The 27,461-nt window shown below is 36.7% G+C and overlaps 1 protein-coding gene across 8 annotated transcripts; it reads left to right on the plus strand.

Moving 5' to 3' along the window:
* The first annotated feature begins 478 nt into the window (after window positions 1–478).
* On the plus strand, window positions 479–27,383 carry SLC35F5 (solute carrier family 35 member F5). 8 transcript variants are annotated; one of them, XM_015868984.2, is made up of 19 exons: window positions 479–591; window positions 1,371–1,484; window positions 2,830–2,900; window positions 3,503–3,578; window positions 5,884–6,025; window positions 7,095–7,238; window positions 9,131–9,193; window positions 9,581–9,652; window positions 10,633–10,714; window positions 12,047–12,237; window positions 13,178–13,259; window positions 13,755–13,842; window positions 14,378–14,442; window positions 14,767–14,871; window positions 15,337–15,496; window positions 16,601–16,691; window positions 18,533–18,687; window positions 19,126–19,214; window positions 19,781–27,383. In XM_015868984.2, exons 5-18 carry the CDS (start codon window positions 5,891–5,893, stop codon window positions 19,205–19,207), a joined length of 1,515 nt encoding a protein of 504 aa, XP_015724470.1. In that variant the 5' UTR covers window positions 479–591; window positions 1,371–1,484; window positions 2,830–2,900; window positions 3,503–3,578; window positions 5,884–5,890; the 3' UTR covers window positions 19,208–19,214; window positions 19,781–27,383. The 8 variants fall into 8 exon arrangements, with proteins under 8 accessions (XP_015724470.1, XP_015724475.1, XP_015724472.1 ...); XM_015868986.2 differs by having other exon boundaries at window positions 489–591; window positions 1,366–1,488; XM_015868983.2 differs by having other exon boundaries at window positions 489–591; window positions 1,366–1,484.
* Window positions 27,384–27,461: the final 78 nt, after the last annotated feature.

Consider the following 27,461-nt stretch of genomic DNA (forward strand, 5'->3'; position numbering starts at 1 on the left):
AGATGTGAGCCTGAGTGGGATGGATACTTGGTCTCACCCAACAGAACAGAGGAAACTCTCCTGTAATGCATTCTGGTTGTCTGCATCCTTTTCATTAGGAGAAAAATAATGGGTTAAAACTGAGTTTCTCAGTTTACGTCTTGTGTCAGTGCTGCAGTCGTAGCTCTTTGGATCTCTTTGCACACATTAACCTTGGATGGAGCCGCAGAAGTTTACTGACTCCCAGCATAAACACTTACAGGAAGGAAGTGCGAGATCAAAATGCAATCAGATGCTGTGAGATGCACAAGCGATTTCATAACTACATTGTGCATTGTTTTCAGCTCCCCCAAGCTCTACAGAAAGCACAGGTTCTAGATGGCCGCAGAAACGCTCGATAAGGACCATCACAGCAGCTCCTGCTCCTGTCAGTGGAGCGGAGCTCCGAGCGCCTCGATGTGCCCGGCCCCGGGGCGGGGCGGCCGTTCGCTCGCGGCCTCGGGGATGGATTCTCGGCCGCCGGTATCGGCACGGCACCATCTTGGGAGGGCGGGAGGAAGGGGCGGACCGCGGGCGGTGCCGTTGGAGCTGCGGGCCCTGCGCGGCGCTCAGGTACCTCGTTGGGCAGGGGGCGGTTGTGCGCGGGGTAGGGAAGGCGGACGGCGGCCCATCCGCTCGGCCCCGCCGCCTGTCACATCCTACCGGCCGTCGTGGGCGAGAGGCCTCTCCCTGCCCGGCCCCGGGCCGCGGCGCTGAGGGGGCGAGGCCTCGCTCCGCTGCTCGCCCTGGGGGCGGCTTTCCTCTTCTCGGTGGGGCCGCGTGTGTGTGAGCCGCCCCCGCCGGTACTACCGGGGCCGGGCCCAAGGTCTCTGCTCCCCGTCCTTCTGTCCGGTTGTCCTCTCTGGCTCTCACTCCTGCTCGTTCTACGTGTGAGCGCAGGGACAGACCCCGTGCTTCCCCTCACGGTCCGTTCCACTGCGTTCTGAGGGCGTTCAGGGAATTCACTCACTTCCCCTTCCTCGATTCCTACCGCAAAGATAACCGGGCAGGAAGGGAAGAGCCCATTCAGACTCGTGCTTCTGAGAGCAGTGGTTTCGCAGTGTGCCCACAGGGCTCGGCCTTCAAAACACAGCAGCTTGGAAGGCCGCTGTGTTCGCTGTTATCAGAGGTTCCTCTGCTGTTTGTCCTGTGACACACTGAGATATGTTTAGGTCTCGCTTTCGACAAGATTAGATGGGCAGCTGGTGAGGTAGATGTCACTTGTTGTCCCTGGCAAGCTGTAAGTGTATCATTACAGGTGTCTAACAGATGTCTGTTGCTCTGTACGTGATTACACTGAAAGAGCTTCGCAGCCTGATGTTCATTTTTTCTCTTCTGTTATTGGAGGAAAGGAAGAACTGGGCAACATCGGTCCCACTTGCCGGCTTTCAGCCTGAAGCTGCCGTGTACGATTGATGTGGCAATAGACGTCCGTGCCCAGCAGCACATAGTCATGCTGGGATGCTGTATGTATGTTTTCCAGTATTGTATATACAAGCAGATTTCTTAAGTATCCCTTTATGTTAAGCTCAGCTTTTACTCATTTTTTTTATTTCTTGTTGTTGGTAATAGAATTGGAGTGTTATCTCCGCTTATTTTGGGCTTTTTATATAGCTGAGAAAGACAATATTTACTTGCAGCACTCAATACTGGTATGAAAATCTTTTAGTCCTTCAGTGAGGTCCTTTGCCTCATTGTATTCTGCAGGAAGCTTGTCCTGAGTGATTATTACAGGGCTTCAGTGAGCACGGCTGTCAAGCTGTGTAAGTCTCACCTCTCCATCTCTCCTGAAGGCTCTGGCTTTTACTATCACCCAGTGGTGCCTTTTGAGAGCATAGGTCAAAGCTGTGTTAGACTAACATTGCTGTAATGTTAGTCCATTAATTTCCAGATTTAGAGGGATGAGTTTAACATTTCAGCCGGTTTACTTTCAGCTTTTTTTTTTTTCTTCTCCTAAGAGGCAATGCATTGTTTCTGTTTATCTTATCTTGGAAGTAATCAAACTTGAAATGAGAATCACCTGATGATGACAGTACATGTTCAAGGAGCAGGGGGGGTTCTCCCAGAACTCGTGGGGTTGGAGCAGCCAGTATAACTGGAAAAACTAAAGCTGTTCCTTCTGTGGGTAAACCTTGGTATGTTGTCTTTCATATTATATTTACACAAGATTATTTCACACACAAGGAAGAATTTCAAGTTGAGTTGCTCTCTTCATAGTTGGCGGCTGAGCTTCTCTACTGGGAATCGTGTTATTCTGAAATACTTCTTGGAGAGTTTAGTTTTCTTCATAAAAACACTTAGGGGTAATGCTTCTGCGTTACAATCATTTTTTCAGCTCTTTTACTCATAAAGATCTCTTTCCTAATCATCAGTACATTAAAAGTGCTTACGTATCTTGTGAGCTTTATGTGGTTTTCCCCTTTTAGGACTGAACTTTTAATGAGGGGTGGGTAGTAGAAGAAGCGACAATGTGCCGGCTGAAACGTGTAGTGCTATAGAAACAAGTTTGCATGTTAAGTGTTGCTGTAGTTATACTTTGTGTCCTTTGTAGTTACTTCTTGCCCATTCATCATGCTAAGAGTTGGGCAAGCTGTTGAGCCTCCTGGCTTCAGTTTCTTCAATGAGCTGAGCAGGTACTGTGGATTATGTAGATACTGTTCTTCAAATCCTTTTTTGTTTCTGAGTAGCATAAATGGAAGTGGTGACTGAAGTGATATAGGATACTGTTACGTCATGAAAAGCAAAATGCAACAACTTGGCAAGAATTGAGAAATGTGCTTTTTTCACATGCTTTTCTTTTTCTTTTTCCAGAAGATCTTCATGCAACTGGCTGAAAAATGGTTCCACGAGATGGCAATCCCAACTCTAACACTATTAAAATGGTAAATGAATTGAAATGCCATGCTAATTGCTGAAAATTATAATGATAATAAGAATTGCATTTAAAATGAAAAATCCCTTCACTATTTACATTCACCCAATATATTAGAAGTTATACAACATGGAAAGTGGATTTCCTTATAATGGAAACAGAAAGCAAATGTAGGCTGAAGTATCTGCTAGATGTAACAGGCTGAAATATTGCATTTACTCTTAACTCATCCTTTTTTGTTTCAAGCTGTGCTTTCTGGTAGCTGAAGTTTATCATAACTCTGTGCACTTCATTAATGAAATATTTTGAAAGGACAAAGCTTTGCTCTTCAGGAGAGGTGTGTGGTAGAAGCAGTATTATTGGCTTCCTTCTCACAGTGATCTTTGGAACACATTTACAGTAAATGATCCTGATTTCATGCAAGTCAGTGTTGTCTTCCTAGTGTTTTGATGTGGACCAGTAGTTAAGGTTCTCTGTATGCCCCTACCGTGTAGGACTTGAGCTGCAGGTGATGCTAGTTGGATTTTTAATTTTAGAAAATATTTTGCAAATCTAAGTGTATAATATACAAACAGTTTTTCAGAGCTTTCTTTCTTTTTTTTTTTCCTCTAGGAGATTATCTTCACTGTGACATGATCTGTGAAATGTGTTAGCATTTTCTGTTTCTGTTTTACGCTTACCGTGGAAGGTACGTATGAGTAAAGGTGATCTTTCTAAATTAATCTAACTCTATGAGTTAATTGCTGCCATTGTGTAGAAGCCACATAAGGAGACGTGTTTAACTGTGTTCTATTGCAAGTTTGGGAGTACTTGGTCTTTGTCAGTAGGAAGGATGATGTCGAAAACTTCCCAAAATACTAGTTGATATCTCTTTGCATTCTGTGTGAAGCATTACTTTCTTTTAGTCAGCTGCACGCTGGAAGATGCATCTTGCTGCACATGCAATCAAGACTTGTTAGTTGCCTCTTCTTGAGCTTTTTTCCTCTTTATGGAAGAATGATCAATTAGGCACTCAAAAGTGTTAAGGAGACACCATGTAGTCAAAAGAGCAAGTAGCAGTAGCTATTACTGTAACATAAGGCACACTGTAGCTTTTAGGAACAGATATGTTCTTTTTTTATTTAAATTTTAAATCCTATATATAAGTAGAAAAGAAATGATGTAATCTATTTATACTCTGAATGACTTCATGTAACATCTAAGCCACAAATTCTGTTGTCCTCATCTCCACTCCCACCGAAAGATCCTAATGCAAGTAATTTATAGAAGCCTAACACAGTACTAAGTAACTACAGAATGTACGCAGTCTCTAGGCACAGATCATACAGGTTGCATGCTTTGAAGCAGTCTCTGTTGTGAACAAAAGGGTGATGGGTATGAGCATGTCATATAGGGATCTCAAGTCCATTAGGGAACTGAAATTCCTTCCCATTTTCACCTATCTTTCCTCTAACTATTCACAGCACATTAAGTGGTGTAGTTTCCTATTTCTGCTATATCTTAGTACTGTTTCTTTGTCACCCGGTAGCCTGACAAGGAATTAGACTTTTCTTATAGATCTTTCGTAACTTTTTAATGTCCAGATTCAATTTTGGCTGCATGTTGTGCAACCATGTGAGTGATCTCTAGGCTATATATAACATAATGGCTTCTAGGTGATTAGTCATAATAAAATGGCAACACAGTTGGAACACCATAGTACACAGTATCTATTAAACCAATTCCTAAACACTCAAAAACCCTCACAAGACTCTAAGCACTACAACCTTCTTGTTAGGCTGCTCAGATTAAAAATAATATCCCTATTTTTCTCTTTGAAAACAAATGTTTTCTCCTTTATTCTGTTTTGAATAGAGATTGCAATTCCTTGCTGAGTCTTTCATAACTTAGCTCCTGTCAATCCCACCATTTTATCAGGGAAGCAGAATAATTACCCAGAACTAATGCCCACACATGGAACATAGCAGCATAGATCTAGTGGTATAATTATACTTCAGGAACTCTGCTTGATAATCTTTTTCTTTGGAAATAAGTTCTTTTGAGAAATGGATTTAGTAAAAGTGGCAATGTTTGAATGTGGCAAAGACTATTTACTGAAGGAAAGACATGAAACAAAGTGAGAAATAGGATTGTGATCTCAAATGCACTTGTGCGTTCTAGGGAACCTGCTTTGGCAGGACAGTTAGACTAGATGATCTCCAGGCGTCCCTTCCAACCACTATGGTTGAGTGATGGATAAATGTAAGTGATTAATCCAAAGAAAAAGCTTGTTTGAAGGAAAAAAAAAATCACGCAGCTTCCTCACTGAAGACGGTGGCACTGGCACAGTCATAAAAAACTGCACAAATAATGAAGAGACAGTGAGCGACTGGCAATGTGAGGAAAAGTCAAAGTGTAATTTAAACTCCGATAACTATATTCGCAAAACAGTTCACCTGTCTTTACTGTAGGAGTCCAAAAAGGTGAATTGCTCTTTGGCTACTCAAGATGGTGCACATTTGAGTTTTTTGTGCTGATAAACAGCAAGGGACACTATATATTCTGTAGCAAATAAACTCTTAATACATTTTATTAAAGTAGGCAAAGAAAATAATACTAATCATAGAACTACCATGTGCATATGTTACTGGTTTTCATTAGAAAGTATTTGTAAGTTTACTGTGAGTAGACAGAACTATGAGATATCTAACTCTGCCCTGTATCTGAACTTGTATTTGAGACTTATAAGGATAAAATTTGAGGTTTTTCTAAGTTTAAACCTTAAAGTTGACACTTGTAAGGCAATATGACAAGATTGAATCACTTTCTGGTAGCATTATTGAAAATAACAGTGCACGTAGATCCATTGTGCTCATGATTAATGCTTGAGTTAAAACACAAGCAGGATTAAAAAAAAAACTTTTGGGTTTTGTTTCTTTTCTTATTTGTTTTTGTTTATTTTAACTTGATGTTTTTAATCTTTTGGGTTTTATTCCTTTATTAATACTGAACAGGTTACAAATGGTGTGGGTTTTTATCATGAATCGAATGAGCTCTCAGAGCAGTTCATCTTCTCAGCGTAGAAGAATGGCTCTAGGAATTGTCATTCTTCTCCTTGTTGATGTGATATGGGTTGCCTCTTCTGAACTCACTTCGGTAAGTATTGCTCCATGCATATTAAAAGAATCCCATTTAAGAGGAAAAGCTCAGAGGGAATGTAGTCCCTCATGCTCAGTAGGTGTGATGTGAACTACTACCTACTTTTTAATAACGGGAAGACAGTGGCCTTTAGGTTACTGTAGTCACATGTATATGCTACAAGTTATGAACAAGCTCAACTTGGTAAATGCTGGTTTCACTACAGAAAATGTTAATGACAGTTTTAAAATGAAACAAAGGAAGCCCATGGAAATGTGTTGTAATTAGGGAATTCATTTTGTTTATTGCCATTTTGATTAAATAATACCTAAAATTTCTGTGAGTAGTAAGTGAATTGTAGCACTACAGGTTAGGTAGACTTCAGTACAGAACATCCATAAGTCTAGGGTCAAAGGCCTTGTGTGTTATGGAGTTACAACCTGTAATTGTGGAAAGGTTTGTGGTAATTAGGTAATATACTCAGTCTGAAAACTGGCCTGGTATTTACTTATTATTAAGTTTTAGGACCTTAAGCAGAGTTTAAGCAAAAATAAATAAATAAATAAATTTCTAATAAATTCTTTTTAAGTTCAGGTTCCTCAACAGTTGGAATTGTGGTCTTCATTACTTTGTGTATTAGCCTGCTGTTATTAAGATGACATTTTTTCCAATGACCTGGTGGAAATGCTGCTGATACTGAAATGTTACTTAAAATGTTTTCTGGTCTGTGATTGCAGTGTTAACTGCTTATAAAATTGGTCTTTTATTTAGGAATATTTGCATGTAAGTGCATTTTTGATCTTAATTGAATTCAAGAACAAATCAATACATTGGTTAATAAGTAAAAAAGTAGCTTTCCTTTGGTGGATAGTACCTTACAAGATGCTATTTATGATGGTTTGGGGGAGGGTGTCCCCAGAATAGGTAGGACCCCTTGTCTTTTGATCATGGTTGCTAAGACGTGGAGCATTGATTTTTGGAAACCAGACTGTCCTGTACTATATATATATTTGAAACTGTTCATTCGTTTTCACAAATTCCAACATACCTGGTAATTTTGGATGCTGCAATTATTTTCTTTCCACAGTATGTTTTTACGAAGTACAACAAACCCTTTTTCAGTACATTTGCAAAAACATCTATGTTTGTTCTATACCTCTTGGGATTTATTGTTTGGAAACCGTGGAGGCAACAATGTACGCGTGGGTTTCGCGGAAGGCATGCAGCTTTTGTAAGTATTTTAACTTTATAAGGTATTTGGTGTTATAGAAGTTGGTATAGAATTATCTGAGACAGGGAATCAAAAATTGTATACTTGCTTTAATAAATGTTTTAAGACAAGCATTTACAAGCTGAATCACAGCACAGGCAGATAAGACGATCATAATAGTCTCAAGAGTAAGGAACTAAAGGTAAAAAAAGAAGTAGGAAGTATGTGAGGAATCATGAGAAATGCTCTACTGAGCCAAAGCATTGTCTGTTTAGCCTTGTATTTCATCTTAAATGGTTGCAGGGGATGATTCTTTTCAAGAAGAGCTGATGAGCCTCACTGTTGTGGGCCCTTCTACTTCCCCGACGTCTGTAACCAATTGAATTAGTATTTGAACATTGTCATTAAATTTTATTAATGACTCTTTTTATGCGTGGCAGATCTGTGAACTACTTTTTGAAGAGATTTTGAGGTTTTTAAAGCTGTGTTTAGGAGATGTAGCAGAGACATGATTTATTTATTTTTTTTGCTGTTCTTAACCCTGTACTTGGTAACGTTTATGCATGTGAATGGCCTTCTGTTGCTCATCCTAGAACTGGGGACAGTTTGTGCTAGCGTCTAAAATTATTACAGAAACAGAGGCACTTTCTAAGGAAGTGAAAGATGTTGAAGACTGCTTGTTCTGTGCCAGTGTTTCAGAATGCTGAGCAGCAGGACTCAGGAAGCAGTAAGGCATTTGGCCTGATGCTAATCTTGCACTCAAGTAACAGAAAAGGTGATCCGAGAACATGTAGTTAATAACATCTTGTTATAGAAATGAGCTGTATGAAAATAACTGATTTCAGTCCTTCTGAATATGTCAGACTTCACAGACAGTGGTAGCTGTACATATAATGCACTTAAATAGTGTTTAACTTCTGTGGGTTTTTTCTTTTTTCTTTAAATCTTGCTTTAAATGCATGGAAAACATTTAGAGTTGGCTGTTATCTTGGCATAATTTTTGGTAGACAAACCTACAGGGTCTTCACTGGCAGTAATGACTAATAAGGATGATGTATGCACTGAAGGATAATTAGTTGTTCAGAGCAGTTAATAAAATTAACTAACCTGAGCAGGTGAGTAGAATGAAGGGCTGCTGTCCGGAGTGCATTGTGTAGTGGTTATACAGACCACTGAATCCAGTGCAGTGCTGTGTCAAAGGTAATGATACAGTCATCTTGTGAACTGATTTTTTTGCAGAGCCTTCTTGTTTTTTCAGGCAGTTTAGTTAAATATTCAACAATATGATTACTACAGGTGCCTTTAAAATACCTTGTGTTTATCAACCTGAACAAAAATGGCACATTCATAGATTGTTATTTCAACCATGATGGTAAAGACAGCTTACTGTAAGCCCTTTTCCACATTAAAGACTTCATTTAGGATATACCATTTATTACCAGAACTGTAGAACAATCAACTGCCAATCAGGGAACAGGGGTAGCAGCCTTGTTACCTTATGGAAAAGTAAAAATAATAGCTGACCTCATCGTAATGGAAATCTTGTTAAAACTAAGTCAAGAGTTCCATGCTTTTCTGCAAAGGAGTTTTGTCTCAGTAAAAGAAACAAAAAGAATATTGTAATGTATGTGCAGTAGCATAGAGGAGTGTCTTACTAACTGAACTTCCTAAGTTTTGGCATTCTAACAGCCTGATCCTGCTGGATACCTGGGTATTTTGTTCAGTGGGGTCACTCAAGATAAAGGGAATTACTGAAATAAAGTTATTTTTTGAATTTCTAAGCCCTGTTGATTATTGGAGTGGGGATGATGGGGAAGGAATCGTAACAGAACTATGGAAAAAAAACATTAAAAAAGCCGTGATTGCAAAATAATGTCATCATAAATGGTTACATGTAAGGTTCTTTTAATTAGTTTGCAGATGCTGAAGGTTATTTTGCAGCTTGTACGACAGATAATGCTGTAAACAGTTCTCTGGTAAGTTCCTTAATTTGAGAAGGTTGGTGCTTTATATTTTAACATGACACCGTTATCCTGGCTTCTTGTCTTTAAAGTGTTATCTACTTTTATCTAATACCTTTTGGCAAAGGAAAATAGTAGCTTTATTACTAATAAGTACTGCAAATAGTGTTATTACACATTATAGGAAATACAGATTCTCAGCTCAATGAAACGTATTTAAATGTTTCAGGAGTACTTTATGAAAGAAATATTTACATTGCAAAAAGCAAATGTTTAGATATTCAGATCAGTAGCTGCCAAAGCAAAATGTTGAGAACTAGTGGAAAAGCCAAACAACTTTCAAGACAAATAAACACCGTTCAGTTAGCTGAGTACCTTGTATGCTGTGTTACTGCACTGCAGTTGGAGAGAAATGGACTGCCTTCCTTCCAGTGGATGAAGTGTTGCAGTTCACTGAATCAAATGCCAGTACTGGTATGCTGCTGATAAGCCAGATGGCATTTTTGTAGCAATTTTTATTGTCCATAAATGACAATTTGCTGTGCTTCTGTTGCTCGCAGACTGCTGCTTAATCTACATAGAGAAACTGAAGGCCGCATCCAGAACTGAATTCAAAGCACAGAACATGATCTGAAGCTCAAACTGTTTCTGTAATAGCTTAGGGGATGGCAATTGAGCGTTGACAAGTTGTAATATGTAATATATATCTTATACAGAATGAGAAGTTGAAGAGATTTTTCAGAAGTTTTCATCATTTCATTCTTTGTTATTTCAACTTATTTATCTGCATTTCAAAAATAATCTTAGTTTGCTCAACGCATTAAGATCACCTGACCATAAACGTAGGATTCATCATAAAACAATTTGGTGTTAAACGCTCACAAAAAATTCTGGTCCTAAACAAGGAGCCTAACAAAAATGCAGCTACTGGACGTTTTTATTAGTTCACTCCTACATCTTATTAATTTCATTCTAATATGCAGCTTAACTGTTGCCTTGTTGGAAGTTTGTTGAAACTCCTGCAGAGTGTCTTGTACACCAGAGTTCTGTTCCCAGACATGTTTTAACTTTTAGTTGTAGTTCACCAGTTTCAAATAGATTCATTTTTGTATGGGTATTTTCTGTTTCTAGGACAGAGGCTGTAGATCTATGGAAACTTTGGTGATTTTTGAGTTGCTTTCTAATTTTAAATCAGTAGGTTTCAGTTTTTCATGGATGACCTTTGTGTTCATGAGGGATATGCTCAAAAGCACACAGTTGTAAATGCAGCAGTCAAATACCAGTATGTTGAATGTTAAGTGCAGGTAATATACAAGCATTCTTGATGTTGAATTACATATGAATTTCTTAGTATTCATCAATCTTTTTGTTGTGCTTAGTTTCAAAGAATTTAATTCTACTTATAATTTAAATATCCTGCTTAATTGTATTTTACTTACGCTGCATCTTTTCAGAGCGAACCTTTATATGTTCCTGTAAAGTTCCACGATTTGCCAACTGAAAAAAGTGGCAGTAATAATAATGATACAGAGAAAAGTGAGTAAAGATTTTCTGGAATGCTGAAATGCTGGTTCTTTGATTTATTTTCTTCTTTGTTGGTGTAACTGCTGTTGTGCTGCAGGGCTTACCTTTTCTTTTTCCTTTCTCCCTCCCTCTTCCCCTTAAATCTCATGATGCATGAAATGCAGTCTCATATTTACTTTCAGGTAGAGAAAACATAGGCCTGTCGTTCAGTTTACCTTTCTTGGTCACTACAGATCCAGCCTATGTTTATCTCAAGGGACCAGCTGGGTTCAGTACTTGTGATTCTTTCCTTCTGGGCTTGTAAGAACAGCAGCAGTGAGCCTCTGGAAAAACAAGCTATTGCCCTTTTTAGAGCAGGAGCAAAGCAGTCAAAGTAAGAATTTTACCAGTCTATGTGCATTCTGATTTTATTTGAGCTTTACTATCATGTGATAGTAGCCGAAACAGGCCTAGCTGTCCCAGATAATTAAAGAAATGTTGGCTGTCAAAGAGTCCAGTTGTCTGATCCTCAGCAAAAGGGTCCCTGGTTATAAAGGGGAAAGTCTCCTCGTTAATTTCTGAATGACATCTTTAGAATTGCTTTGTTAGGCTCTGCTGTCCTGTGGTAGTAGGTACCAAACACTTGATGATTGCTTGAGCTGGATGGTTTGTTTTTTTCTGTATTTTAGAAAATGAGGAATTGTTTCATATCAAATCAAGTTAATATTTATATGTAGTGTGTAATGTTTTCTGTCTATAGGAAAATAACCTTACAATAATCTTATAAATGAAATCTGGAACTGTCTAGTGCTGATATTCTGATTAGTTAGGGATTTCAAATGAAGAAGTGACCTTATGATCTCTGCTAAGCTTTGACTGTTGGATACACTCATACTCTGAACAACTGGCCTTGCAGTTAGGTATAGCTGTATGTAGTTTATGGTTAACTTTATTAAATTAACAGTTAATCTTACTTGTAATATTCATCAATACAGAATAATCCCTAACTAATACTGTGGGTATTTTTGACAGGAAAGATGCTGTTTTCAATGATGTGGTTTTAGTTTTTGGGTTTTTTTGTGTTTTTTTTTTTTTTTTGTTTTTTTTTTTTTTTTTTGAGAGATAACTGTACTGATTTAAAGCAGTGATTGCATTTTGCCTCAGTAGCAACCTATCAAGTAGCAAAATAGTACTGTGAGAAATAAAAATAGTGGGAAGTCTTCTATTTGGATAGAAACTTGTCATAAATTGGGGAGTATTGCAATCAATGCTGTAGTAAAACATCATAGCTTTATTAGCATGTTGTGTTGGCTTGAAAGTTTAATGATCCCATGCAAATTTTTCTTTGTTTTTTTTTCTCTTAAGCTCCCAAAAAGCCTCGTGTGAGGTTCAGTAATATTATGGAGATTCGGCAACTCCCATCAAGCCACGCACTGGAAGCCAAGTTGTCTCGCATGTCATACCCAGCAGTTAAGGAGCAGGAATCAATATTAAAAACTGTAGGAAAACTCACTGCAACTCAAGTAGCAAAGATTAGCTTCTTCTTTTGCTTTGTGGTATGTGTTCCATTTTTTTTCCCCCTCTTTTTTTCTTTTCAGAAGACTATGAATGCAATTAAAACTTGTATAGTAATAGTGAATATTAGCTATAGAGTATTGAGAGGAATTGTATTCTCTATGCCTCCTTTTCTAAAGAATACTGTCAGTAGTAAAACGTGCCTCATGCTGAACAGAAGCATGCAACTCCTTGAAGGGAGGATAGCAAAAAAGAAATCCTGTGTTTCTAGTTAACTGTAAGGTCAGTTGTAAAAGATACAGGGTGATTTCCATGCTTTCAGGTCCTATTGTCCTACATTGTGTATGTTTAATGCAGCAAAATCTGGACTTGCATCTACACAGGCTGTTTCCACCTTTAATGAAAATGGTCTGAATGTATTTCCATGTATAGATACATGCAGATTTTCTAGCTTAAAGTCATTAAGTTCAAAACAAATCCTTTTCAACCCACTCATGGTTGCTGCTAATGGTGTGTCTGCGTATTTCTTCTTGGATGGTACAAATAGCCTTGTCTAAGACTTCAGAGAGTAACTTTCATGTGAATCTGAGATTTTCTTAATGAGGTGTTGATAAAGAGATGTTTAAGCACTTGCTACTTTTTGTATTTGAGGGAATTGACAGACACGAATCTTTCCAAAGTTTTCTGAAGCATTAAGTGTAAGCGTTGTTTGCTTTTTAGAATGAAGATGAGGCTGTGACTAATGTCCCACGTATCTCTGGAAATTTCTTTGCAGCCCATGTGCAGCAATTATCTTGTTTTGCAAGTTCTTCAAGATAAAAGTACCTTTAGATAATGTGTTGCCATTATGTTATTTAATTATTTTGAAGTTCTGAAGTATATTATTCCATTATTATACATGTGGTTGAATGCAGCTGGTTTAATTCTAATTTTGTCTCTGTCGTGTAATGTAATCACTACATTATTTTTCTCATCCTCCAGTGGTTCTTGGCAAATTTCTCTTACCAAGAAGCTCTATCAGATACCCAAGTTGCCATAGTTAATATCTTGTCTTCAACCTCTGGTAGGTTTCAGTTACACAATCAGATGTGCATTATAAAGCTTTATAACATAGAATTATTTTTGGTTGTGTACACATGACCTGTGTAATGTTTTAGCTGCGTCTCTTGGGAAATGATGGGGCTTAAATATATATTTATAGTTGGTTTTGTTTTTTTTTTTTTTTGAAGGTTTCAAATATGAAATATTTGAATGAAATGATATTCCCCTTTTTAAGTCATTTTATAAAGAATAATTTTAAAAGCACACTGACTTTTCAGGCTTACTGCTGTTTGTTAGTATGTCAGTTGTTCTCAGTTGAGTGTGTATTTATTTGTTCGTCTGAGCATTTAGGCCATGATGTGTTCGTTTCAAAGTAGTTCCATTTAAGATTATGGGTGATAAGATCATGTATTTGAAATGAGTATGTGAAATATAAAGCATAAAGTGTCAGCGCTATTTTCTCAGCAAACTAGTAGTAAAATTGAATTGTATCAACTCTTCTCATTTTGTCTTGCAGGGCTTTTTACTTTAATCTTAGCTGCAGTCTTTCCAAGTAACAGCGGAGATAGATTTACTCTGTCCAAATTATTGGCAGTTTTTTTAAGGTAAGATAATGCAATAGAGTGTTTAATCAAAAACTCTGTGATAATGTTGAGAAGACAAACAGACCTGTGGTGTCTATGACAATATATTGATGTGCTTTTAAATCCTTGTTCCTCAGACAAATTGAGGAAAATGACTTTTTAAATACTGCATATTGTGAACAGTTATCAAGTTCATGCTTGCATAGAAAATAAGATTAATGAAGTTTCTGTTGGAAGTGTGTGGTCACTTTTTAAACTCTGATTTCTCAATGGAGGTGACTTGACATGTGATGTCTCGTCAACCTGCTTTATTAGATGCCTGGTGCACTGTTTGGGGGTGTGGGGTTTTTTTAATTTGTTTTATAGCTTTGGATCAGGCCTTAACAAACAATACAGTGTTCCTTTTGGCTATGCCAGAAGTCTGTTGTTATGGTTAATTAAGACTGTGAAAAGATTGAAATCCTTTATGAATTTTTTCTTCTCCTTCTTTTTTTCATCTTTTTAATAAAGCTTTTGTGTTTTAAGTAGCATTTTGCATTTCTTCTTTTTTTGCTAGCATTGGTGGTGTGGTACTTGTTAACCTTTCTGGATCTGAGAAATCTCCTGGAAGAGATACAATAGGTATTTACTTTATAACTGTGGATTGTGTGGTGATGAGTCCCATCTTTTGATAATACTCAGGATGTTGTACTGGAGTTGTGTTTCACACGTAACTCTTCGCGAACTGCTTCTGTAGTTTCTGCTTCTAAAGCTAGTTTATAGCTTAACTGACTCAGCATTCACAGTTTTGAGCTTTCTGCATTTTCCATGTTCTTTACATAGCAATAGATTCCATCACAAAGAATTTGCATCTCTGACAACTTTGTAATAGGTACATTTTGAACAGCTGATCCTAATGCATGTGATACTTGACATGTCTTAAGCTGGTGTTTTTCATCTTTGCAGGTTCCCTTTGGTCTCTTGTAGGAGCAATGCTGTATGCTGTGTACATAGTGATGATAAAAAGAAAAGTTGATAGAGAAGATAAACTCGATATACCAATGTTCTTTGGTAAGAATAAAAACAATGTTACTGAAAGTTTTAATTCAGTGTGATTAAATTCTTTGCTTTCAGGCAATTAACAGATAAATGGTTAAAGGACTTAGAAGAGCAGAAGAGGAAGTAGAGAAGGCTTGCTTTTGCCCTGGTTAATGAGTACTTAAGAAACTAGTTGTGTGAGAGGTTTCTTGTTTGTACTCCCAACAGTGACAGATAACTACCTTTAGGAATGTGCACTGACCCTTTTGATTCAGTGGATTTCTTTTTTGTACACTACAAAACTGTAAATATCTGTTCTAAGTGCTGTTTGTTAGTGTCAGGCAAATTTTCTTATATTCCTCTCTCTGAAAGACTTAAAATACTGATTTGTTGCATCTTCTACGTATTTGTGTTGTCAGAATAGCAGCGTTTGAGATTTCAGTTGTTGATGCTGAGTGATATTTATTTTTATTAATTTAATATTGCTTTTCTACTCAGGTTTTGTAGGACTGTTCAATCTATTGCTGCTATGGCCAGGGTTTTTTCTGCTTCACTATACCGGCTTTGAAGCATTTGAGTTTCCCAGTAAACTGATATGGATGTGTATTGTCATTAATGGCCTTATTGGAACAGTTCTGTCAGAGTTCCTCTGGTTATGGTATGTAATATTCATGTAAATTTCACAATATAAATTGTCTTAAATGTGTCAGCAAATATCAGGGTGTCAAATTGGTAGGATTTTTGCTCTCTAGCTTGATTTGCAGAGTGTCATCCATCGCATCATGATGTCCTGTTTAAGGGCAGCAGCTTTCTTTAAAAAGCAAGTGATGTGTGCTATAGAGAATTTATTAAGATATTGTGCGCGTAGTTTGCCATAGAACTCTCACTGAGATGAAAAGACTTGGTAGTATAGTCACAATAGCAATAGGGGAGCATGAATTTCTATTTTAACAGTTTTTTGGTTTCTGAAGCCTTGTGAAAACATGAGTCAGAACCCATTAAATCAGTATTCTGTAGCTGATGTGCTTGTTTAGGCCTTCAGAGGAATACTTCACTAAATCTCATTAAAATGCATTAATCACCAAAATACGGCAATTCATACATCAGTCTGACTTTTGGATTGGTCTGCAGCAGAGGATGGAACAGGAGACTTCTAGGTGAAAAGCTCAAAAGCTATAGCAGAGCTGAGAACTTTTGGGTATCTCCTGGAAGGACAGTGTTAATTGTATTACATGCATTTTGCTTGATATCAAAATGGCTCAGACAATTAAACTTATTGTGCATTTGGTTTGTATCAAACTGCAGAAGATCTTAGGAGCTCACATTTTATCTTAGATCTGTAGATGCACATACTTTTGAGGGTTTTTTCTTTCCAACTCTATTCAGTAAACTGGCTCTTTGCATAAGTACCACCTGCAAATAAATTTGGGAAGAAGGGTTAGTTTTCTGTGGCTGCTGATGCACGCACACAGTTTTGTTGGTCTGCCACTTAGGAACAGAAACAATATGATTTCTTCTTTTTACAACTAGATGATTTAGAAGTCTACTGACTTTTTTTGTTGCTTATGTAATACGATGAGAGCACTTGTAGCAAGCAGAGGAGGCTCACAGAAACTCAGAACAATTTCAAGGGTGCATTGTAGCAGACAGTCTGCTAACTTTATTTCTCTATTAGTCAAAAATATTTATCTTTTTGGATAGGATTTCTTGACACAAGTGACGTGTCTTCCTTTTTTTTACTATTTTAATTATTATTTTCTAGGGGCTGCTTTCTTACCTCATCACTGATAGGCACACTTGCGCTAAGCCTTACGATACCTCTGTCCATAATAGCTGACATGTGCATGCAGAAGGTAAAGTATTGCTAAGTTATGAGCATTGTTAACAGACTTGAACTTCTTTTCTTTTTATCCCTAGTTCAGCGGCAGTGTTATTTTAAATGATGTTTACAATGAGTAGAGTTTTGCTTTTACTGTCACTTGTTAATAACTGTTGAACTGCATTATAATTAATCTTTTCCTTATATTGACAGTTATAGTAATTCTGCACTTCCTCACTTGCATTCTTTATGTATATGATTGGATGAAAAGTACCCTAAGTCATTGATAATACCTGGTGGAGTGCTTTATTGTAACAGGAAGTTTTCAGAGTTAAAGTACAGTGCTTAACTGTACATTGTTAGGCTGATGTAGATGTTAGGCCTCAATTTAGTTGGCAGCCTTCAGTTCTTACTGAGCTAATAACTGGATAAACCCTGCGTACAAAGGAAGAAAAAGAATCCAATAACCAGTTTAGAATAGAAGCTACGTGCAATTAGCTTATATTACTCTTCAAGCTTTATCAATATTTTTCTTCTCGTACTGATTGGGTAGAATTTTCAGTTTTTAAATATTTATATATGCATTAATTCCAATCCTGAATATTTGAATTTAATAATCAATGGCATGGAATGTAGAATTCTTAATTTAATATGAATAATGATTATTTTGCAGATTCTGCAAGCATTTAATTACTGTCTTTTTGTCTTTAAGTTCAAGTCAATTGTTTCTATTTCCTGAAGGCAGGATCAGTCACTTGTTTCTGGTCTTTACTTTGGATTAAAATCCATACTGTTCAAAATTTAATTTCCAAAGTTAAATTTTAATTTGGAAGTTAAACCATCTGTTTAACTTCTTGGAAATACCTTTCAAACTCACTTTCTTTCTAATGCACTTCCTGTTCAAATCATCTTCATTGAAATTATGATAGTGACTTTTTTGACAGGGCATCCCCACCTTGTCCAACAAGTTTCACACCCCTCAGTGTAGACACAGGTGTCTGTAACATGGCTAAACTGTAAGCATTGCCATTGCATGCTAGCTTGCACTTTGACCATTAATAACACCTGTATTTCATTTACATTGTGTGCATATACCTGTGTGGGATGGAGAGGCTGCAAGATGGTGTTATGGGTGGGTGGCTTTTTTTTATCTTTTAAGCATCAGTACTTGGTATTGGGTATCGAAACTGTAACTTTTCTCCTCTGAAATCTCCAATTGTGTTTCCACCAGAGGGAGCTGTGCTTACGTTTCATTGCTCTGTTAGCCTTACAGATGTTTCTTAGGCACTCCTAATTCTTGCACCCTTGACTTTTGTAACCTAAGTTTAAAACTGTCTCAGGGGGTGATTGCTAGTAGTAGTATAGACACAAGGAGAATTTAGTTCAAACTGGACAAGTAATGTGCTCTGTTTTTTTTAAATGAAAAAAACATGGAAACTTTCCAGTTGCATAGTCTTGTTTGTGGGCAGTGATTTCAGCAGTGACTGCTCAGACAGGATGTTCACAGTGAACCATCAGGTGTGAGGTGAGCTCTTTTGTGTGACCTGCTTGTCGAAGTGTTTATCAAAATGTCCCAAGAGACTTCCTCATCTGGATCCAGTAGATAGCTACAGCCGAAAAATGGGAGTGTATCCACACCACAGCACTAACTGTATGTTTAGCTGTACGGAACAGAAGAAAGGTTGTTCACCTATTATGATTATCAGAGACTGTAGAAATTGTACCAAATAACTTGTGGAAATATTTGTAGTATTTCAACCAATTCAAAAGAACTGTGTGCACCGTAAGCTTATAAATCAGTAATAGTAATTAGTCTATGCACTGTGCTCTTTTAGAAACACTGATGAGCGACTGATGTTTGTATTTTGATTCCAGGTGCAGTTCTCTTGGCTGTTTTTTGCAGGGGCAGTACCTGTATTTTTTTCTTTTTTCATCGTCACTCTTTTATGTCATTATAACAACTGGGATCCTGTGATGGTGGGAATCAGAAGAGTTTTTGCCTTTATTTGTAGAAAACATCGAATTCAGAGGTAGGGTAACCACAAAATCCCGTTCCTAATCTCATCTCTCCCTTAGCCTTTCTGCCATGCTGTAGCCTTCTGTAAGTCACATCACTCACATCTATTTTCATACAAGATGGACCTCAGTAGTTAATTTTCTTTTGAGCAGTATTTGCTAATCCATGTATCAACCTATGTACTATTCAGAAAATGGGAATACAGGAAGTCTGTTCACATTTCTGAAGAAGTTTCCTAGTAGATATCATAGTTTTATTTGTTTAATGTTGTTGTGGTTGTTGCTGTTCCCGGAACATACAGTGAAAAATGTGTTAACTTTGTGAATGGCATTAGTACGTCTTGGCTATGTCTGCAGCTCAAACATCTGTCACTCACTTAGTGCTTGCTAAATGGGCTGTTTTGTAGCCAACATATTACCATGTAATTAAAAAATATTTCTTTTCTTTTAAGAATGCCAGAAGAAAGTGAGCAGTGTGAAAGTCTTATTCCTATGCACAGTGTTTCACAAGATGGAGATAGCTGCTGTTCATAGACAAAAGGTAATAAACAATACAGTAATAAGTGAGGATTGGTTTTTTTTTTCCATGATGGCATTTGTTACATACAAACACAACTTTCCAGAGCATACAGTTAATCTTGTTCTGAATTGATAGGTTAAAATTTTAAAGAAATGTCAAAATTCTATACCAGTCATTATTCTTACCTTGTTTCTGCCTTCAGTGGGTAAAGATGCAGTATATTACAACAGTATTAGCTAAGAATACCTTGGGAGTTTGGAAAACAGTAAGGTAGTGGGGCACTATGCAAAGCTCTGAGAGGGATGTTACAGATAGTTGAGTCTGTCTTAGGGCTGTGGTGACAGGCTTAGTTTAGAACTGTCTTAGCCAAATAACATAAAAAATTGAATGATCAGAAGTGTACATTTTTTTCCCCAACGTTGTTTAAATTAGAAATATACTAACAAGAGTTATCATGATGTCTTAAGCTTTGTACAAGCTCTTTCCGTAGTTTACTTATAAGATGGAAATTAACATGTGTAGCAATTACCTTTTTTTTTGTAATCTTTAATTGTGTAGTGCTGATAATTTTTCTTTTCTTTGCTCAGTTTAAAAATGGATTGATGCCTAGTGAAGAGACAATCTTCTGGAGAAGTCCCAAAGGAGTAATGTTTCAGTGCCTATTCTGAATTTTTAGTAAAAATGAGAAGTTTCTGTTCTTGTGAAACTCTAAACATCTTTGTTGCTTTCATCTGATTTTATAAATGAACAAATTCACTCCACGCGTATCAACGTAGGGGATCTTAGTCCATCTGAGCAACCAACCTGCCTTACTACACTGAGCTGGTGAAGTTACTTGACAAAATCAAGCGAATGAATGCTGTTAAGTGATTTCTTTCTCTTTTTAACTCTCGGTTTTGTTAAATGCTGGACAAGGTTATTTTAAAAAATACTTCCAATGAGTTATGTAAATAAGTTTGCAGGTCATCACGTCCTACAGGCTTTCAGATGAAAAGCTAAATAGATACCTTACCTGTAGTAGGTACAAATTAACTTTTTTATGTTGTATAAACTATTTGCATATTAATAGAGGAAATAGTAAAATAATTTATTAAGTGAATTCTTGTAATTATTAAGGCAAGATCTTTGTACAGTCCTGGAACACTACATATATATAGTCTTACCCCATTCTGAGAAGCCTTGTAACGGCAGTGGGTGCTGCTGTTTAAAAATCCTTTGCTTCTAATGATCTGGAATGTTTGAAATCACAATGAATGAAAGAATATTTATAATTGCAGTACACTGGGTGTGTGTTCTCAAGAACAGTCTCTTAAGAAGACCAACACTGTAACCCATCGTGATTCCAAATGATTTCAAATAGAAGGCTTAATTCGAAAACTTTCATTTCTGTGGTTGCCAACTTAGGAAAGAGATCACAATAAGTTGTTAAGATTTTCCGTTGTGGGTTGGCACTACAGCCATCTACTAAACAGTGTGAAAGCTAAAAAATAATTGCATTGATTTATTTTTTTTTTTCCAGTTGCATTAATAAATTTATTCGAAAATGGATTGTTTTCCTTACAACCTGTATCTTCCTCCTACTGCAGCTTTTGTCTTATTTGATTCTAAGAAGTTATGAATAATTACGTTCAAGGATATTTGAAATAAATCAGTGACATTTTCCAATTTCTGGCCTATAAGACACTTCCATTAAAAAAAAGAAAGTCTTTTGATAGATTTTGTTTTCTTATAATGAATGTAGGACAGACTTTGAGTTGGTAGTATATTTTCTTCCACATAACAAGGCTATTAATAACAGCGTATTCTTATCCTTCCATACAGATAGGAAAGGATAACAGCAAATGCCTTTTCATGTTTTGAACCTCTAGTAATGATCCTTCCAAGAGATGATTTGGTGATATGACTTGTAGACTAGATGGAATTCAAGAAAGCAATGTGTTCAGTAAGTTTTAAGGATTGACTCAAACAGCAGATAGAATGTAACATTCTGAATGTAGAGAAGAAAAAAGATACGAGGGGAAGAAAAGGGAATCTGGGGGCTGTTCTTGTTGAGTATTGCACCTTTATCAAATGTTTTCCTTCCATTTCTTAATATTGAACTACATTAAAGGTTTCAGTTATCTGAGGTGTCTTTTGAGATAGTAAGTCTATATTTGTATTCCTGAAATAGTTTTTAAATAAAAAAATAAAAGCAGAAAAACATAAGTTTATTAAATTTATGTAGGTGTTTTGAAAAACTTCTTATTTCAATTGGAAAGCCCAGTAGTACAGCAGTTGAAAATACAGTTAGTAAAACTAGTTTTATATCTGTCTTCATTAGAGTTTTCAGGGATTTCACTGGTAAAAGAGTTTACAGTGGGATTTTTTTTTTTTTTTCTAAATTAGGACTAATTAGAAGTTGTTAATTTCAGCCATTAGCTACAGATTTTAACCCATTCCTGTATAGCTACTAATCAGTGACAGCTCTGTCAAACTAACTCAAGGAAGGCTGAGTTTGCTTTCAAATGGGCAATAATAGTATTTTCAGCAGGATATTTTAATACTGTCTTTTGAAACTGGTCATTTTGATTGATAGGATGGATTGATAATGCGTGGTGGGCAGTTGCTATCCATATTTTTCCTTATGTTCATGACTTACAGTGAAAGCTTATAATAGCTTTCTGTGTATATGACTTACGTTAAATGGCATTATTATGTTAGGTTTGAAACTAAGTACAATGAGAGTGTTGTTCTGACTCTGACCTAATAATCTTCATTTTCAGCAAACTCAGTATTAGGGCCTTCCTGCTGTTTTGGTTTTTGACAAAAGACGTGTTAATCTTTTTTCAAGATATTTACTATTTCTTATGGCACTTTGTAGAGCTTGAACAGGTGTTTTTTTGGCGTTAAATTACAGCCCTTTAAAAAATAAAAAGCAAGAAAAGATAAATAAAAAGCTAACTATTCTTGAAATGCCATGGATTTTTAAGCAGTGGTGCCCCTGTGGTTACAAGAAATACACTGCAGTTTTATTTACTGAAGTTATGAATTGTAACATTGTTCCTGTGTTTAATAGAATGTGATGAGATTTTTCTATAAGATCTTGTGATTTTTAGTACAATAATATTTTATAAATATATTGTCTTATTTGAAATGTAAATTGCATAGTTCTCTAATGGGTGCTTGGTAAATGCACAAGAGATTTAGCTTTGATTCTCAGGTACCTCTGATGTAATGGTGACATACTGGTATTTTTTTTCCTCATAACACAACTGGAATGTGAAGGGGCTCTTGCAGATCTTTACCGCTGTGTGCTAGCATGAATTGGCATTCTTACTGTTTCACTTTGGGAATGTCTTTATTCTGACTTGCTTCTTGTAGGAAGCACATACAACTTAAAAAGGAAAAAAGGATTTTTAATTCAAGCATTTCTTTGAGATGAAGCCATGAGATGCCTAAACAATAGTGATTTCCTATACCCACAAAATGGAAAATGAGTACTACATGCATTGTTCTGTCAAACCATTTAACTAATTCCTGCAGTGCTGTGAGACAAACCAAGAATCTCTTCTGCGTGTGATTGAGATTTTTTTGTTCTGTTTTTATATATGGAAGAGATTAGGACAATTTGCTAAGTGCCATGTAGCCTGCCTTAGCTTTTAGGGTTCTGGTGAGTCTTGTCTAGTTTAGCCTCCTGGGTGCTACAACCCAGAACAAAGGAGGAAAAATCAATTCAGTTTTTCTAGCTACTTTGTTAGGTTTTCGGTCATGCCAAAAATGAGAGGTGCTGTAGATATAATACTGATCCAGCAGTTATTTGGAAAGTATGGGGCACAAGAATGCCACTGAAGTCGCAGAGAGCCTGATAGTTCTATTGTCAATGTGTGCAACATTTCCAGCATGTTGACTTTGAAATTGACGTGGGGAGTGTAGCATGTAGCTGATCCAGCCTGTCATGGAGCTGCGCCAGCATACACTGCACACATCAACCTAGAAGCTGCAGGCTGGTGCACAGCTTGGGGCAGAGCAAAGTATTCTGTCGCAATATGGTATTAAGTAGTGGTGTTCCTCTTAGTGGTGTTCTGGTGCTGCATGTAATACTTGACCCAGTATGCTGCTACACGTTTTGCAAACCACCACGTGTCATCCTAGCAAAAACAGTGAATTGCTTCTTTGTGTGCATGCTTTTGTAACTGTCAGTCCCTTTCACTGTGCTTAGGCACTGCTATTTACTAGTACACTTGCCTTAAGTAATGTGGTTCAAGAATGTCTTTTGTAGCTCTTAGTTCCATCTCTTTGTGGTAAATATCATCATTGAAATTCCCTGCTAAATAAACTTCCTATCCTAGGAAAATGAACTTACTGAGCTTAAGCTAAGGTTACTGGAGGAGGAGGGAAGAGTAGTTAAACCGAATGGCTGAACTGTGACATGCATGAAAATAGATAAGCATCGGTAAGGAAGAGTGTTTGTAGATGAAGTTGTAGGTAGTTGCATACTCAAAAATCTAGACAGAAACTGCTGTTAAAAACAGAAAGTTGAGTTCTATAACTTACTGTAGAATGGTACATTTAATCAGTTTTCTTTCATTCCATGCAAGCTTTGAGTTACTCAGATTCTGTTAGAGCTGTTATGTAGTAACTGTAATTTAATAACTATGATTGCAATAGTATTTAAGTGCTGATGGCTCATTAACAGTTGTTATGCATCTTGTTTTTTTTTTCTTTCTAATCCAGGACTGCATTAATTGTGTATTTAGCTTTACATGTTTATTGCATGGCATGATTTCTCAGGGAAATATGGATGACAGCATGCATTGTAAGAGCTGGGAAGTGATTCCTGCTTTTAAAATCATTATGAACTTTCAGGTTTCACTCAAGCACTTCACATCAAATGACTTCCACGTTGAATTGCTTTTGGTTTATTAAGTGAATCATGATGAAGATGTTAACAGCATTGTAAGGTGTCTGTAAAAAGCACTCTGCCCGATACTTCATTAGCTTCTGGATATACATCCATCTCAAACTGAGTCTGCAAGTTGTGAGGCTTTTTTCCTGCTTTAGAGTAATATGTGCCATATACATTAATAGTTGCCTGAGACACAACAGCAATGTCTGTTTCCAGAGTTAGACAATGCTATAATAATACAGTCTGATTCTGGTGTAGAGTACCAGTATAAATATTCTAACATATTTACTTGTATCATTAAATTTTTACACAGTGTGCTTACTTTGGGGATTTTTGTCTGCTTTTCCAGTAAAGTTACTTTGTCTAGACTGGGATTTGATCCAAAGCCCACCAGCATTAGAGGTAGCATTAATAAAATAAAACTATTGAAATCCTCAGCAGTCAGGTTGACCTTTATGCCTTTGCAGTGTTTTTATCTGCAGCATACATAGCAAGTAGTTTCCTGAAAGACTTAACTAATATAAAAGTTGAGGGATTTAGTGTTGGCAAAAATGGTAAACATACCGCTGTTACTGATCACAAAATATATTTCCCTACAGCCAGCATGCAGCTTAATTATTTAGCAGGTGGATTTGTCTTGCTATATGACTTCTCTTCAGAATCAGCAGTGCAGGAAATGTTGACCACTTTGCTTAGTTGTATACTAGAAGAATATTTTTTTTGTCCATAGTGATCCTCAAAGCTGTGATCGCATTCTCAACTTCTTGATGATTTCAGATTTGACATTTCCAGTTACTTTGCAAAGAAAGCGATTCCTAGCTAGTGCAACTGCTGTGATTGTACTGAGTGCCCTGACCATCTGTACTGTCACAGACCTAACATAAAACATGTAATTCTTACATACGTATAACCATTCAGCTATGTCTTCTCAGCGTCCTTCCAGCTGATGTATTGCATCATTACACTGGGTATTAATGGGCAACTGGACAACTTACAGAATGCCCATCATGGTGAGGAATCCATCTAGAGTTTCACCTAGTTGTCACCTCCTACTTTTTAAAAGCATGAAAGGTTTTTCTGTGAGGATTTTGAAGAAAACAGCTGTTAGTTCTTCAGCTGCTGAGTTAATAGTTGAGTATGTTTCTCAGTTTCTAAACTTGTATCTGGATTTCTCCTGTTTTACTTAACTTTTGACTTTTGTTAGTGGAGGTGCGCCGTTCTTTGTGTTTTCCATGGAGTTTATGTGACTCGGTACTGGAATGGCCTCAGAAATAACAGTGCAGAGAAGCTTGCATGACTTTGAACACGTTCCAGAAGTTTTGCCACACTTCATTAAAAAAAAATAATTATCAAGCTGAGGAGAAAGTAGCCATATAGTGTAGAGTTAACTTTATAACGTGCAAATTACTTTGCTTTCATTACGTATCCTTCCGTGTATTGCTGATGTCGCTGGCCCTCAAGATTTTTTTTGGCTGTTAAATGTGATGCTTCTCTCCTCTCTAAATGGAAACTTTTTGATGTAAATTAGACTAGATCCTCTATCACAAGGATTGATTTCTAACATATTTCAGAATCTCTTCCTTTTAACCTTTAGCTAAAGGAACAGGGGTTTTCCACCCAAACAGAATCCTTTTCCCATGTGAGAGGAAAGCATTAGAAATAAAAATTGAAAATAAAAAATCCTATTGACCAGCATAGGGGATTCAGCTGCAAGATCGTTGAGGTAATTGCCTGTATAGCACAGTTAAATATAGGGCAAGCTTAGGCAATAATTGTGCAATGGATTCATCTCTCTGATTGTGTTTTAATGTAGAAGGTAGGAATTTGAAATCTCATCATTTTTGGAGCAATAGTGGACATGCTGTGGATCTTGGTTGTGTTTTGGGATTCTTAGGTTGGTGTGTTCTGTTTGTTTTATGAAGACCTACATGTTCCATGTACAAACCAGTTACAAATGGATGGTCTGCCTATTAATTGAAAAATCTGAGAGCCATTTACACAAAGCCATCATGAAAGCTTAGGTATGAAGGCTTAGCTGTTCAAGTCCAGGTTATCTGAATAGAATTAGATAAGCATAATGAGCATGCAATACCAACTTCAGTACTGTACAACTGAGTGAGTCCTTGTGAAGATGTAGGACTTATTCAGGTTGTCTTTGGGATGGGTATTAGTAAAACAAAATCGCATCTCAAACTTTTGTTTAGATATTTATACTGACTGATTTGCTACATTTCTAAAACTCGTGCACTGAAAGATGCATGAAACCGATTAGTGTGTCCTTTTGGCATTACATCTTGTAATTAATTTCAGCTCTGTAATTTGAAGGGAACTCTGAAATTGCTTTAACTGAAAAACTTTAACGTGACAAAAACTTTTGTTTGCACGAAGTTTGTATGATAATTCAGATGTTCTGAGAGCACAGATAGTTCCAGGTGTACATTTGTTAGGAATTGTGTTATGCATAAGATTTTAAACATTTTCCTTAGTATCACCAGAACCTGAACTGCCTGATGCATATTGCATTTGCACCTAAGTATTTGATTTCAGAATGTGTTAAACTATGTCTATTTTTTATAAGAAACATCATTCTAATCCAATTTCCGTTTAATAAGTATGTTCACACAGAGGAAAATCATAATCGTGGCTTGATGCAGAGATTTATGCAAGAAAACAGCAGGATGGCAGTAGTAACTCTGAAATGAAGATGCAAGTCTCTTCAGAAACTCTGGCTTCTTGTTCTTTCCTCACTTCTGTACTAAATAAGTGGCTTCGTTATTCCTGACTTATACAGGTGAAGCAAGGACCAGATCTTTTGCCCTTTTGTTTTTTAGAAGTGAACATTGACTTTTGCCTGTAATGTCTCTGTCACATCACTTCATTTTCTGAAGGGGATTCAGTTAAATGAGAAGTATAAAATAAGTATTTTTAATTAAAATCAAATTTAAGCTATTAATAATTTTGAAATTCTCAATATGAATAGAGATCTAATGAATGAAAATTATAGGCCTATATTGCAAATACCAAATACTGCTTATATATTTTTAAACAAAATTGGTATATATGTGATTATTTGAAACGTGTATAAAAGTGATAATGGGGAAATCATTCTTATGTTGATTGATTAATAAATGGAAATCGTTAATATCCAATACCAAAACCCTATAAAAGGGCTAGTGAAAAGACAATGTAATGTATTCTGATAAACAGCCTGTGTAATACAATCAATGGGTGTGATGTTTTTGTTCTGTATTTATTATGTGTAAGTAAGCCAATAAAGATTATAAATCATATTTTCATAACAGGAATTAGTATTTGGTTGGGGGTTTATGTTTAATGTATTTCATACCATCAATTAAGAAAAACAGAGTGGTCTCTAAAGAAAG

This window comes from Coturnix japonica, chromosome 7, assembly GCF_001577835.2.
Source record: "Coturnix japonica isolate 7356 chromosome 7, Coturnix japonica 2.1, whole genome shotgun sequence".
Classification (NCBI taxonomy): domain Eukaryota; kingdom Metazoa; phylum Chordata; class Aves; order Galliformes; family Phasianidae; genus Coturnix; species Coturnix japonica.

What these genes read in the sequence shown, in the direction of transcription:
- SLC35F5 (XM_015868984.2), top strand. Translation starts at nt 5,891, where the DNA reads ATGGTGTGGGTTTTTATCATGAATCGAATGAGCTCTCAGAGCAGTTCA. An exon ending in TGAATCAAATGCCAGTACTG is followed by an intron (nt 9,653 to 10,632) that starts GTATGCTGCTGA and finishes GCATCTTTTCAG; the next exon opens with AGCGAACCTTTATATGTTCC. An exon ending in TAATAATGATACAGAGAAAA is followed by an intron (nt 10,715 to 12,046) that starts GTGAGTAAAGAT and finishes TTTTCTCTTAAG; the next exon opens with CTCCCAAAAAGCCTCGTGTG.